General features: G+C 45.2%; 1 protein-coding gene across 4 annotated transcripts in view; it reads right to left on the bottom strand.

Annotated features, from left to right (window-relative positions):
• PRDM10 (PR/SET domain 10) overlaps nucleotides 1-15,560 on the bottom strand; it is a 98,737-nt gene that overhangs the window by 4,358 nt on the left and 78,819 nt on the right. For 2 of the 4 annotated variants that reach the window (XM_086383137.1, XM_086383138.1), the window contains exons 14-21: nucleotides 14,892-15,071; nucleotides 13,449-13,559; nucleotides 11,806-12,006; nucleotides 10,965-11,108; nucleotides 9,915-10,085; nucleotides 7,979-8,119; nucleotides 4,085-4,253; nucleotides 1,095-1,198 (exon numbers count right to left, since the gene is read on the bottom strand). In XM_086383137.1, the coding sequence (XP_086239263.1) occupies nucleotides 1,095-1,198; nucleotides 4,085-4,253; nucleotides 7,979-8,119; nucleotides 9,915-10,085; nucleotides 10,965-11,108; nucleotides 11,806-12,006; nucleotides 13,449-13,559; nucleotides 14,892-15,071 (1,221 nt within the window). Of the gene's footprint in view, nucleotides 1-1,094; nucleotides 1,199-3,149; nucleotides 4,254-7,978; nucleotides 8,120-9,914; nucleotides 10,086-10,964; nucleotides 11,109-11,805; nucleotides 12,007-13,448; nucleotides 13,560-14,891; nucleotides 15,072-15,560 lie in introns of all 4 variants that reach the window. The other 2 variants (XR_015157387.1, XM_086383140.1) reach the window with 2 other exon arrangements.

Raw genomic sequence — 15,560 nt, 5'->3', positions numbered from 1 at the left:
CAACTCTCCTCAGTCTAGTTAACATGAACTCATGTGCTGAGAAACGGGTGAGCTCTTGGTGTGATTTGAAAAAAAAAAAAGCCAGGTTTCTGAGGCCACTAAACTACCGTGTTACACACTGAGGCCTCTTGGGCAGTAATCAGTCTTCCCCTGGGCACATCTCAATATCCCAGGCTAGTTAAGAATATCTTTCTTAATTTAAATTTATACACTCTGTCGTCCAGAGGCAGGCCAGAAGAACCCAGTGAGGATAAAAACAAAGGTAGCAGGTGCAATACAACAAAATAATTTATGGCAGGGAATTCCCTGGCAGTCCAGTCGGTAGGATTCTGCTCTCACAACAGAGGGTATGGATTCCTGGTCAGGGAACTAGGAACCCACAAGCTGTACAGCATGACCAAAAAAAAAAAAAGAATTTCATAACACATTCATTATGTTATTCTCTCCCTACTTGAGGATCAACAATCATGAAGACTCATATACTTTCTAAGAAACACATAAAAAGATGATTAATTATCTACATGTATCTATATGTATGGGCTTCCCTGGTGGCTCAGTGGTAAAAGAATCTGCCTGCCAATGCAGGAGACACAGGTTCCATCCCTGGGTCAGGAAGATCCCCTGGAGAAGGAAATGGCAACCACTCCAGTATGCTTGCCTGGAGAATCCCATGGACAGAGGAGCCAAGCAGGCTACAATCCATGGGGTCACAAAAGAGTCACACATGACTTAGTGACTAAACAACAACACAAGAAATACATATATGGATCCAGAAGGTTCACTGTAGTTATTAATTGAATATATCTTTCTTGAGCATTTGCTATAGCCCAGCCTCCTGTGCAAGACATTAAGGATAATAAAGACTAGGACCCAGCTTTTGAGGAATTCGTTGCCTACTAGGAAAAGATGGTGAACCAATAATTAAAATAAGCTGTGCTATCATACAGTACCACAGATATTATGGGAAAACAGAAGACATACTTCTAACTCAGATATGAAGAGTTTGGAGGAAGAGTTTGGAGGAAGAGTTTGGGAGGAGGGCAGGGGTGGTACAGCATGGGAAACAGGAAAACCCTCCAAGCAGCACAGCTTACCGGAGTGACCGCCTTCACTTGGCCAGTGGTGACCGGAGTTGCCACACCACTGTCTGTAATCACAAACTGACCTGGGGGAAGTGTCATCATTTGAATCTCTGATGCTGAAAAACAGGAAAGAACCACAGTTCAGTAGTCTCAGATTTCAATACAAGTGGTAAAAACAAATATCTCACCAGTGACCACTTTCCCTACTGAGTCATTTTCCACCGGTTTGCTTGCTCCCAGAGTCTTATGTTGATGTGATTAGATAATACAAGGAGACAATTCATTATTTTGAAAACTGGTAAATTAAGGAGATGAGCCAAGTATTTAAAGCATCTATCCTGCCGTTCCTGTGCAAATTGTACCCCATAATAACCTGACAGTTAATGTAAAATTGTTTTCATTGTGGACGTTTCCTAGCAATAAGTGTATAAAGGATGATAGAATCAATGGCCTTCCCTAGTGGTCCAGTGGGTAAGACTCTGCTCTCCCAATTCAGGGGGCCCGGGTTCAATCCCTGGTCAGGGAACAAGGTCCCATATGACGCAATTAAAGGGTCCCGCGTGCTGCAGCTAAGACCTGGTGCAGCCAAGTACATAAACGTTTATTAAAAAAGAAGAAGAGTGTGATAGCATCAGAACAGCACAACTCTGCAGTGTCTAATGAAATGGCAGGGTAAAGGAAACAGACAAGCGTCATGTGCCTCCTGATGGAGGTATACATCAACAGCTATGCAGTGTTTGGGGGGAAAAGAAATAGAACCTGATCTGATCAAGCCTCTAGATTTAACTGCCCATCAATAGGAAATAAAAGAGACAGAGGAAAGCATCTTAAATGACAGACAATGCAGGGATGTCAACAGCAAAATCCAAAAGGGAACACAAGTGACCCAGTTTCATCAACATGTTAACTGCAACTTGGGAGAAAGAAAAAGAACACATAAACCAAACGAAACTGAACAGACATGATCGATGGCAATGTACGGGCCCTTATTTGGAACCCAATTTGAAAAACCAACTGTTAAAACATTTATGAGACAGTCACAGAAATATGAACCCTGGACATTTGACGGTATTAACCAATTACTGTAATTTATTTTTAGGTGTGATAATGAGACTGGAGTTGTGTTTTTTTGTTTTCACTGCCTTGATTTTAGAGATAGATACTAACATTTATGAATGATTATATTATATATTATATATTATATTATATATTATATAGTTGGAGGACTGGGAGAGAATGACAGTGGGTACATATCAAACAAGACCACCCGAGAGCTGGTAAGTGCTGAAGCTGGATAATTGGTACAGGGAAGTTCATTACTGTTCTGTTTGTGTGTGTGTGTGTGTGTGTGTGTGTGTGTATTTCTGTGTTTATATATATGGTTTTTGGGGGTTTTTCCCCCCGCATTGTGCACCTTGTGTGATCTTAGTTCCCCAACCAGGGATCAAGCTCACACCCTTCACAGTGAAAGCGCCAAGTCCGAACCACTGGACTGCCAGGGAATTCCCTATTTTTGTATATTTTAAACTTTTTTTTTCCAAATAAGAAATTTCAGATTGTTTCACCAGGTTAGAATGCTAGTTCTTACTATGACTACCATGACTGTCGGCATCATTCCACATTCTTCTCACCGGAATGAAACTGAGTGTAAATGTCAGTCTATTTACCAGGATTACTGGGATTCATCATGAGGAGGAGGCCTTTCCTGACACACACTAGGCTCAGCTCTCATTGTGACCACCAGTATTTAAGAGGACAGATTGTAAAGATAACTAAACTGTAGCGTTTGAGCCTGTCTCCACACCAAATCTACATAACACAGCCTAAGATCAATCACAGCAAGATGGTCCAAAAAACAAAATCAGTAGTAAGACAGAGACCAACACAGCCCCTGTTCTCCTAGTTCCTGCTATGGAGCTCTTAACTGTTACTATTCCTGTTTCTTCCATGTCCTCAGTGATAAAGGTCTCATACTTTTCAGCTGACACCCAAAGCTGTTGTCCCCACCAAGATTTCTACTTGTTCTGACCTTTGGCAGCCAGTCCAACTGCTTCTGGTAACACTAACCTCAGGGTTTTGAAATCAGCTACTCATATATCTGTCTCCACCTGATGCGAAGAGCCGACTCACTGGAAAAGACCCTGATGCTGGGAAAGATTGAGGGTAGGAAGAGAAGGGGACGACAGAGGATGAGATGGTTGAATGGCATCACCGACTCAATGGACATGAGTTTGAGCAAATTCCGGGAGTTGGTGATGGACAGGGAAGCCTGATATGCTGCAGTCCATGGGATTGCAAAGAGTCAGACACAACTGAGTGACTGAATAACAGTGAGATAACAGTTTCAGAGCCCAAGACTGTCTGGTGAGGAGGAACAGCACAGTGTGCTGGTTTAGAGTGTAAACTCTGTGCCCAAGCTGCCTGGGCCCTAGTCCTCTGCTTAGTAGCTGTGTTCCTTGGATGAGTTACTCTGTGTCCAAACTGCCTTATCTATAAAATGCAAGTACTGATAACTTATCTAGGAGGCTGCTACGGATAGTAGATGTGATATAGATTCAGTGTAGAATCCTTCCTGGCACACAGTAAGAGTTTAATGAAACTTGGTTAGCATGATTATTGTGTGGTGTTATGTGTATGAAAGTCAATATTCATCTTTTGTACACACAGAGTCTCGCACAGTGATTGATATTTACACATTCAATAAACATGGCTAGAAGAGATGAATCATGACCTCAAATCCTAAATGCAGCTACTATACTACTTAAACCACCTGCCTACACTTGCTGCAGCAATATTCCTGATTTCTCAGAAAAATGTCATTTCGGGGTGGCCCTGACATCAGACGCTGCCTGAATCGTGAAACTCATCGAAGTACAAGCTCCACAGAATGTAGAAAATGGCTAATGAACCTTTAATCCAGAAAATCGATGATAAAGCCGATGAAATTCCGCCCTGTAGCTGCAGGTTCCCCACCTGCACCCTGGAGTGCCAGCCTTACTTACAGTAGCCACGGAAGGAATTCCAGGTGTTGGGGAGGTACGTGTGCTGGACCGTGGAGCCTTGGGGAGGCTGCTGGAGGGCCTGGCCCTGTGAGGAGCTACCTGCGACGTGGGGGGGGCTGAGCCCCTGCTGAGACTGTTGTGGGGAGGGACTCAGCGGCTGCCCAGCCACCTGGAGAGAAAGAGAGTGGGATGCGTGAACTGTCAACTCGTTGCTGAAGAAAATAAATCATGCTCATGGGAATTGTAACGCTGAATGCAGAACGGTTAAAATAGTAAATTTTACTCTTGACTGCACCATACTGCATGTGGAATCTTAGTTCCCCAACCTGGGATTGAACTCATGCCTCCTGCAGTGGAAGCGCAGTCTTAACCACTTGACCGCCAGGGAAGTCCCTAAAATTAGACCTATTTTAAATAAGAACAGAATTAATGAAAAGCAATCATAACTATGAAATCCTAATTACCTTCCAAAGGATGATTATCTACAAGGGTATCCAAAGACTTAATTGTTAGAAAAGTAAATGAATGGAAGTATAATTATATTCAATGCATAGGTTTTTAAAAAAAAAAAACTAAGAAGCTCCATGACTTTCCTGTGTCACAAAACTAACCTGTAACACAAACTGAAGTTGAACCCAGAAGTTGGAATCTCCACTTCCGTGCACTAGATACCCCCAAGTTAGTGGAGATAAACACAGGGACCCATTCTGTCTACAGGATAAACCCCCCACCCCCCACCACCACTGTCTGCCACTCAAGCCGTCCACACTTCAGTTCCAAACCACCTTCCTGGCCTTGTTTCCAAGCACAATTTCCTGTCACTAAGACACCACATCACAATTTATAGACACACCACAATTTCTCATGTCTGTGTCTGTCTCACTCATTCCCCCCATGTCTTCCTCACAATGACAGCATATTCAGATCATACAACCTCTCCCAGTTACCATGTCAAAATCATACCCTCCTCCAAGACCTAACTCAAATACCACTTTTACATGATTTTCCTTGATTCCTTGCCAAGTACCAGAGAAGGCAATGGCACCCCACTCCAGTACTCTTGCCTGGAAAATCCCATGGACGGAGAAGCCTAGTAGTCTGCAGTCCATGGGGTCGCTAAGAGTCGGGCACGACTGAGCGACTTCACTTTCACTTTTCACTTTCATGCATTGGAGAAGGAAATGGCAACCCACTCCAGTATTCTTGCCTGGAGAATCCCAGGGACAAAGGAGCCTAATGGGCTGCTGTCTATGGGGTCACACAGAGTCGGACACGACTGAAGTGACTTAGTAGCTGCTAAGTACCATCTTTCCCTCCACTGAGTTCCCATAACCTAATGACATGTCCACGTCATCCTCAGACACAGGCCCATAACCTAATGACATATCCATGTCATCCTTAGACATGGGCAAGAGGCACCCTGTAGGGATGTTGGCTGGCTCTTCTCACATGAGGCCTCCTGGACCTTGGAAATGGCCCTGTACCCACTTCCAGGACACACACGTCTCTCCTCTGAGCGTGGCCTCCCGTAGGGGTCCTGTCTCCCACACAGGGCTCCTCTAACTGTATCCATCCATACATCTCTCCTCTGAGCATGACCTCCCATAGGGGTCCTGTCTCCCACACAGGGCTCCTCTAACTGTATCCATCCATACATCTCTCCTCTGAGCATGAACTCCCATAGGGGTCCTGTCTCCCACACAGGGCTCCTCTAACTATATCCATCCACACACGTCTCTCCTCTGAGCATGACCTCCCATAGGGGTCCTGTCTCCCACACAGGGCTCCTCTAACTATATCCATCCATACACGTCTCTCCTCTGAGCATGGCCTCCCGTAGGGGTCCTATCTCCCACATGGGACTCCTCTAACTGTATCCATCCACACATGTCTCTCCTCTGAGCGTGGCCTCCCGCAGGGGTCCTGTCTCCCACACAGGGCTCCTCTAACTGTATCCATCCATACATCTCTCCTCTGAGCATGACCTCCCATAGGGGTCCTGTCTCCCACACAGGGCTCCTCTAACTATATCCATCCACACACATTTCTCCTCTGAGCGTGGCCTCCCGTAGGGGTCCTGTCTCCCACACAGGGCTCCTCTAACTGTATTCAGGCACCTGAGACCAATGGGGTGGCCTGGATTGCCACCTGCAGGGGTGTGGATGGAGCTGAGACACATGAGCCGAGGTGTCCACATAGTACAGAGGCCCCATGAGTGCAAGAAGGAGCCTGGGTGAGGAGAAGGGGGCAGCAAGCAGCCCCTGCTTCCCACAGGAAGATAGAATAGCCGGCTTATCCCAACAAGGGACTCTGAGGAGCCCGTCCTGGCCCTCCAGCCTCTGGTTCCTTTGAGAAACTCAGAAGCGTGATGTTAGTGCACCTGAGAAACTCATGGCCCCTTGTGGGAAGAGGCTGCCTGTCTTGGGCTGGGACAAGTCACCAGAAACCTTACACTAGAAGGAGGGGAGGGGCAATTAGACAGCAAGCAGCAGAGGCCCCCTCCCAAAAAAAAAAAAAATAGGAGGGCAGAGAAAGTGCATGTTTATCCTACAGATTTCCATAGCAGTTGGAGCCAGGAAAAGTGGGATACAAAAGAGGAAGCAGTTGGAGACCATAAAAAAGGGCTTCCCTGGTGGCTCAGTGGTAAAGAATGTACCTGCCAAGGCGGGAGACATGGGTTCGATCCCTGGGTTGGGTAGATCCCCTGGAGGAGGGCATGGCAACCCACTACTGGAGAAGCCTATGGACTGAGGAGCCTGATGGGCTACAGTCCATGGGGTCGCAAAGAGTCAGACACAGCTTAGCAACTAAATGACAATGACAGCAATCCTTTTCCTTACTTCCTCCCACCTCTACCTGGCCACTGCCAGTGCCAGCCGTGTGTTTGGCAGAAAAACAGATTTAATTTTTTTTAATTGTTTTTTTTAATTTCATTTTTACTATTTTCCAGTGCACACTATTTTAGTATAACAGCTAATTTTGCACACGTCTGTAAATATTATCCCACTGCATTGTGGATACATTTAATTTTTAATTAGCGCTATCCACCTTATTTAATATCCATGGGTACTTTATGTATATTTTCCAAGGTGATCATTATGAAAGTACCTATGTCAAGCAGGAAGATAGAACATACTTATTTAATGGCTGGTGGGTTTGAGTGAAACCTTTACCCACTCAGGGTGGTGACATGCAGCCTTCATGTGTGTTCTTGTCCTGGCCCCTGTGAATGTCAGGAGAGAGACTGTGGGCATCCTTTATGGTTCAGGTACCTTCCCTTCATGCCCTGTTTGCTTGTGCACACGTGTTACATCCCTACCAGACTCTAAGCTCCTTGAGGGCAAGATCTAGAAAAGTTTCCTGCAAAGAGTAAGAATTTAATAAATATTTTGCAAGTGGATGTAGCTCTGCTTTTGGGGAAGGAAATGGCAACCCACTCCAGCGTTCTGCTTTCTCAACGAAGGTCTCTATCACACAAACACAGTAATCCTTCACAATCTCACTGCTCCAAAATTACAGAGACAACCCCTCTCTTGCCGGCCGTCATCCAGCCACCGAGGACAGGAGATCTCCAGGAGATCAGAGGTCAGGCTCCATCCAGACAGGCCAGGCTGAGCATTCAATGGTGTGTCCCTAATGCAGGCATGCTCAGTCACTCAAGGTATCCTGCTAACCCAGAGATGGAACCTGGGTCTCCTGCATTGGCAAGTGGATTCTTTACCAATGAGCCACTGGAGGCAAAGATGACTCTTTAAAGGCCCCCCAAATAAAGATATCACTCCCATAGTCAAGGAGACTAGGTCTGAGATAATGTCTCTCCACTCTTAGTAGATCTCCAGAGTCCCTGAGGCCACACTATCCTGGGACTAGTCCCTGGAGCAGGGGCCAGCGTACCTGGGATGTGGACATAGCAGGGGCAGGGGGCTCGGTGACCTGGATGTGCTGCACCTGGATGGCGTGCTGTGTGTAGGTCTGAGGGTCGTGGAGCTGGGCGACATCCACCGTGGACTGCTGCGACTGGTGTGGGGAAGTGGCCTGTGGGAGGAGAAACCCAGACCTATGCTGAGTACAGTTCAGGGAAAGCCTTCCAGAGAGAAAGTGCAGCTGAAACCATGTCCCCCAGAAGAGATGGGACTTCAGAGCCAGAGCTCAGTCCCAAGAGCCCACACTGAAGCCAAGCTGGCAAACTTCAGAGGAAAAGACAGCCTTAAAAATTATGTTTGCTAGCCTAGATATCCATTGGCAGACAAACGGATAAGGAAGTTGTGGTACATATGCACAATGGAAAACTACTCAGCTATAAAAAGGTACACTTTTGAGTCAGTTCTAATGAGTCTATTATATAGAGTGAAGTAAGTCAGAAGGAGAAACACCAATACAGTATATTAACACATATATATGGAATTTAGAAAGATGCTAATAACGATCCTACATGCAAGGCAGCAAAAGAGACATAGATGTAAAGAACAGACTTTGGACTATGTGGGAGAAGGTCAGGGTGGGGTGATTTGAGAGAACAGAATTGAAACATGTATATTACCATATGTAAAGTAGATGACCAGTGCAAGTTCGATGCATGAAGGAGGGCTCTCAAAGCTGGTACTCTGGGACAACCCAGAGGGATGGGGTGGAGAGGGAGGTGGGAGGGGAGTTCAGGAGAGGGGGACACATGCACACCCATGGCTGATTCATGTCGATGTATGGCAAAAACCATCACAATATTGTAAAGTAATTATATCCCAATTAAAATAAATTAATTTAAAAATGATGCTTACTAACCATGAAACAGTAATGTGATTTAATACTGGAAGGGAAATGAGGGAATATAGCTGAATAAGAAGCTCTCAGGAATCAAAAATCTTTTCCCCTTAAATTTCAATTAAATGTAATGGCCTACCCTTTATCAGCTAAAAGAGATCAAAGTAGAGAAGTTGCTTTTGGTTTGTCACTCTCGATCACTAGAGCAGTGGTTCCTAACCTTATTTGTAGCACAGACATCTGTGAACATGTGGCCAAAGTAGAGACACTTTTTCCAAAATAATGTACATATGTATCACAATTTACAGACAACTTCAGATATTCAAAGATTCTTCCAAAGCCTAAAATTAGTAACACTGCTATATATTAAAAAAAAAAAAAACCCTCCTATAAAAAAAATACAGAACAGTCGATGACAACTTCCAATTTCCTGCTTTCATACTAGTTTTAAATCTTCAGAGTCCAGTTTATTTCAAAGCAAAACGTTTGTTCATGTGTGCCTTGAGTACAATTTCTCAGCATAATTAAGTGAAACAATAGTTTGAGGAGGATTTTTCCTTTTAGCTCCTGAATCAGTAAGAATGAGCTACTAATTACCTTGCAGAAGGAACAATTATACCTCACTATTAATAAGGTATTGATACTCAAAATTCACAATTATTCCTTATAAGCTCCCACTGATAGACATCATTCAGTGCTCAGGTAGGGGCTGATCAAACAGGCTCCTCAACAAGTAGTCAACCTGGATGCCCAAGGGTTCAGAAGAGGCTCACGATGCCCTGCAGTAGGGCAGGATAATGGTACACACTGCAGCTAGTGTGCTAGCTAGCTGCACATTTTCACTAGTGTCTAGAGAAAATCTCTAGACACTATTGACAGAAATCCCTTACACCACAGAGCCATCAACAGCAGGGGCTGTACAAATGCCTTCGACTCCCAGCTGACAGGCACAGTGATGTAGGGCCTAGCTCCAGCTCTGAGCATAGGGTGCTTTAGGTGACCCCCACTGCTCTACTGACTGACGGCAATTCGGTATTCATGCAGGTAAAGAGAAATAAACGCAGGACAGTACCGGAGCCACCTGCACCACTTGAAGCTGTATGTGCTGAGGCTGCTGCAGGCCGGATGTAGACTGTGACACAGGGATGTACTGGATTCTCTGGTAGTCCCCTTGTGGTGTTCGGTAATCCGTCGTTAAGGTCTGGGACAGCTCTGTCATTGCCTGGGTTAGCAGGTCTGTCGTCTAGAAAAATGACGAGAAGCACGTTGCTAATAACACTGCTGGTTGTAGCTATTTCAGTGCTCTGAAATCCTACAAAATTTGGTTTGTCTTGGGACACTTCCCTGGTCCAGTGTTAAGACTCTGGGTTCCCCATGCAGGGGGCATGGGGTCGATCCCTGGTTGGAGACCTAAGATCCCACATACCTCACAGCTCAATCAAAAAAAAAATTTTCTTCGGTTTGTCTTACTGGTGGATCAGGGGACTACAGATAAGTCCTAAGCACAGATAGACAAAAATCCAAAGTTAAGAAGATGTTGGGGGACTTCCTTGGTGGTCAGGTGGCTAGGACTCAGAACTCCCAATGCAGGGGGCCTGAGTTTGATTCCCAGTCAGGGAACAACAGATTCCTCATGCTGCACCTAAGAGTTTACATGTTGCAGCTGAAAGATCCTATGTGTGTTTGGCAGAAATCAACACGACAATGTAAAGCAATTATCCTTCAATTACAAATAAATACATTTAGAACAAGATCCTGTGTGGCACAACTAGGATCTGGTGTAGTCAAATAGATAAATAAATATTAAAAAAAGAAAAAGAAGAAGGTGCTGGAAATGACCTCTCTATCTCGGTCTATCTGTGTCGGGCAGGGGAGTTAGCCCAGAGGTTCTGAGAGTCTTGGGATGAACAGGCAGCATTGAGGATTTCCTGCTGTTCCTTTCACAGACAGCTTTGGAAAGCACCGACTGGGAGACCCAGGCAGAAACATCGTGCCTCGCATAGGACACTGAAGGGTGGTGGGCTACATCTCTAGCCAATTAAACACCAAGAGACACGTGGCCTCGGCCCTGGAGCTGTGACAGGCAGGAAGGACAGGAGAGGTGCTTTCCGCTCACACTTACCACCACGGTCTCTCCAGTGGCACTGTCCGTAGTTAGGACAGCTGGCGTGGCACTGATCACAGCTGTGGTCAGAGGTGTGTGTATGGTGTTGGGGAGCTGGGCGTACTCTGGGTGCTTCTTTCGAATGTGTTGTACCATCTTGGTCTGAAAAATGGCAAAAACCAAGAATAATTACTAGAACTGGTTATTTTCAAGCTTTCCCAAATGCAAACCCTCCAATGGTTCCTAAAGTCTTTCATGTTATACTTTTTCTTTAAAAAAAAAAAAGTCAGAGCAACACTGACTCTACCTGCCTTTCCTGAAGTGGGACAATGGCATGTATGAAAGGGAAAAAAAAGGTGTGTGACTCCCCCCACCCCCTCCCCCCGGCCCCCCACCCCCTGCCATGCTATCAGGTAAGGTCAGGATACCTCACAGCATGACCTCATCCCACCTATACCTGCAGCAATCGGTGATAAGCCCCCAAGCAAAAGTGACTCGCTTTTCAGGAACCATCATTTAAGTTCTTACATAGTGCTGCTGCAAGCCTGAGCATTTAAACCTCGAGCACAGGATATTCAAATCTGAGACCCTCCTCGGACCAACGGAAAAGGAAACCATTAGAGTGCTCGGGCTCTCTAGATGGTGCTAGAGATCTCAATTAGATGGTGCTAATTCTGGAGACAGTCCTTCCATATTCTCTTCCCGTTCTGTACTGTGGTCCCTGATCACAGAAAACAGTTCCTCTAGCCCCCCACCAATGCAGAAGAAGCCATCACAGCACCCGGCCGAGAAGCTGTCTTAAGTCATGTTTCCCTAAGCCGGGACCTTGGTTCCCAGGCAGTCCGAGCCTTCCACGTACCTTGCTGCTGTACTGCTTGGAGCAGTGAGGGCAGCAGACGGGCGGGGTGGCTATGGTGCCTGTGAGCTGAGTGTGGGTGCTCAGCATAGGGTCTGGCTCTCCGGGGCCCGCGGGGCGAAGTTTCCGAATGCTTGGTGGAAGCTCGGCTCCGGGATGGTTCTTCAGAATATGGGCTTTTCGCTTGCTGGCACTTTTGTAAACCTGAAAATTCAAAAGTTTTGCCGTGAGAGCAGTATATAGTTCTGCTGTCTTGCTTAAAGTAAACCAACAATTTCACAAGGAAATGAGAAAGAGCATTCATATAGCCCAAAATAAAATATATTAACAGACATATTGAAGGATAATGAGGATATAACATACATTAGAATAACATAAGAACATAAATGGGGCTTCCCAGGTGGCTCAGTGGTAAAAGAATCCACCTGTCAATGCAGGAGACGTGGGTTCGATCCCTGGGTCAGGAATATCCCCTGGAGGAGGAAATGGCAACCCACTCCAGTATTCTTGCCTGGAGAATCCCATGGACAGAGGAGACGGGTGGGCTACAGTCCATGGGGTTGTAAAGAGTTGGACATGACTGAGCAACTGAGCACAGCATGCAGGGCAAGAACATAACAGATATGTGAGGCATCTTCCTTGAAGTTATGCATCTAAGACAGAAATAGTAAAAATATCTATACCTTTATCTGAAGTTTAAGAGGTGGATATATAGTCATAGAAAGAACTGCTTCTAAGGCCAGCTCACCCTTTCAACTTTCTGAGAAAGCTCTCTTGTGATGTATGTAGTTGGCTCATACGCCAAAGAATCTTCCAAAACAGCAAGTCTAATAGCAACTAGAACCCACAGTGGTGAATCTGTGCTTTAAAAATGTTTCTTGCTTTTAAGTTGACACTACTTATGTATAGCTTATACCCTATACAGCTGACATTGGATAGGGAACAATGTTGCAATGAAACAATAAATGTATATTCTATTCCTATCTTCTTCCAAACTACTAAAAATCAAGAATGTACAAGTTGAGTATTACACCACAAAACTTCTTCACATCCTACTCAATCTTCTAGAAACCCAAAATCCACTGTAGGATGACACGCACTCTCATTTTAGAGCTTATGAATTTAAAACCAATTCATAAACCAAGCTCTTGGCAATAAGCCTCTTCTTCTATAGCAATAATAATAATAATAATAACCACAAAAGGAAGAAACAACAAGAAAAACAAAGTCAACTAATTTTTAAGAAAAAAATTTTGGCTTAAAACGAGGGTGCCCTTCTAGTCCTTCCTTGTCTAAATGGGAAACTGCTGAGACAGAGAACCATCTGTCAAGAGAAACTGCGAGATCCTGGTATGTATTTATGTGTGTGTGTGCTCAGTTGCTCAGTTGTGTCCGACTCTGTGCAACCCCATAAACTAGCCCTCCAGGCTCCTCTGTCCATGGGATTCTCCAGGCAAGAACACTGGAGTGGGCTGCTATTTCCTTCTCCAGGGCTCTTCCCACCCCAGGGACCGAACCCATGATCGACGACAGGCGGACTCTACTGTTGAGCCATGTGGGAAGCCCAGCGTGAGTTTATACACACAGACAAGCCAGCCCTGAGAGGAGCTCCCGCAAAGGTCCTCCTGTGGACGGTTGCCCTTTACCTTATCACAATACTGGCAGAAGTAGTCACGGTTGGGCTTTATGATGGGCAGAGTTAACTCTGGCACCTCTTCTATCTTCATGTCTGGGTGCCTCTTTGATAAGTGATTTACCTAAAAGGAAAAAAAGCAAATGAGAAAAAGAGATCCCATTACAAGCACTGAACAAACACCTCTGATATCAACTGCTGGAAGTTAAAGTTCTCTGAAGCAATGTCCCAGAACGTAAGGCATTCGGCCAGAGCCAGCATGGCCAGGTCCCTCTGAGACCAAAGCATTAACAGGAGTTAACGGTAATTCAGCAAATTACTGAAGGTGAATTGGGTTGCTGTGGATTCCACTAACAGCCTTTGACTAAAAGAAAAGGAAAATTACACTAGCAGGAATTTCTTTAGTGAATTCTACTGACAGAAGCCTGTCTCTCATTGCTTAGGGCCCTAACCTTACTGAGGATATTGAATAGAATGCAAACAAAGGTTCTGCTTTATAAGTAATGGTCTCCGAAAGAGAAATATCAGAAATATCATATGATATCTCTCATATGTAGAATCCATAAAGAAATGATTCAAATGAACTTATTTACAAAACAGAAACAGACTCACTGACTTAGAGAACAAATTTACAGTCACCAGAGGGGAAGAATGGGGGGAAGGGGTAGTCAAGAGAGTTTGGGATGGACGCGTACACACCACTATATTTAAAATGGATGACCAAGAAGGACATGTTGTAGAGCACAGGGAACTCTGCTCAATGTTATGTGGCAGCCTACATGGGAGGGGAGTTTGGGGGAGAATGGATAAATGTATATGTATATAGCTGAATCCCTTTGCTGTCCACCTGAAACTCTCACAACACTGTTAATCAACTATACCCAAATATAAAATTGAAAAGTTAAAAAAAATTAAATAACAGTCTCCGACTTTACTGGCAGGTCCTGGCAGAAATACATGTTGCAAAAACTGTCATCAGGGCAAAATGAACTGAGAACCAGCTCTCCTGGTGTCTCTGCTAAGCTGGTCCCCATGCCCTGCCTAGATGGAAAGTCCCGTCTACTGTTGTGTCATATCTGGGACAATCAGAGTGGGCGGCTAGGGGAGAAGACCCCACCAGAAAGGCTGGTTCAGGAACACAGAAGAGAACAGGGAGGGGGCGAGGACTCCACCAGAAGAAAGGCTGGTTCAGGAACACAGAAGAGAAGAGAAAAAGAAAACACACAGCAAAGACAGCATGGCAAACAAAGCAAAACCAGCGAGGAAAAGTGGTCACAAAGACCTCTTCTAAGAAACACCAGAAATGAACCATGGCAAGGCGGGGCAAGGGAGCCTGGGAAGGAGAGGAGCCCCATGCTGGGAACTGTTTGTCTCCCCACCATGCCCAGCCAGTGAGGAAAGCCGGTGACAGGCTGAGTACAGAACTCTGTTTAGGTGTAGGGCGGTGGACACTGACCAGCATGCCCCGCCTCCGGAAGCCCATCATGCAGAGGCGGCACTTGAACGTGAAGCTGTCGTAGTCGGTGGACGTGATGCGGGGCTTGAATGTCTTGGAGCGGCTGCTGCGGTCGGCTTTCTTGGCCTCCCTCTCAGGATTGTGCATCCTTTGCATGTGCTCCCGGAGTTTGTCTTTCCGCTGTTTGCAGAGAATTTTTGAGAAGGCAGCAGGTGGGGGAGGGGATAGAAAAATTTTAATTGAAGGGATTAAAAAAAAAAACCAGTACAAGTTAGCAATAACAGAACACACCGGGCTGCTCCAAGTTGCTAGAAGGTACAAGGACACGGCAACACTGTCTGGGAATCATTCCGTTCACCAGGGAGTAAGTGCATTGCAATGAGCTGGGCTTTAAAATAACCATTCAGTTTGAAAGCTACACACTGACTTCTGAGAAGAAAGACTTGGCATTTATGTAGAAGCAATCAAAGGGCACATGGAATAAATTTGGTATTAAGAACTATAAGATAAATTGATCGTGAATGGTAGGTGATACTGGATTTACAAAGCCATGTATGTACTCAATTCCCACATTTTTTTTTTTTAAACAATTCCCACATGTTTTCACACACATCATGGCATTCCTCTAAACCCCGAGTGAATTTAAGTGTTTTTCACCATACGGATTTA

Source organism: Bos grunniens, chromosome 29, assembly GCF_055505025.1.
Source record: "Bos grunniens cultivar Pamir isolate PY7600 chromosome 29, Bosgru_T2T1.0, whole genome shotgun sequence".
NCBI lineage: Eukaryota > Metazoa > Chordata > Mammalia > Artiodactyla > Bovidae > Bos > Bos grunniens.
This window is presented reverse-complemented; position numbering and strand designations above follow the sequence as displayed.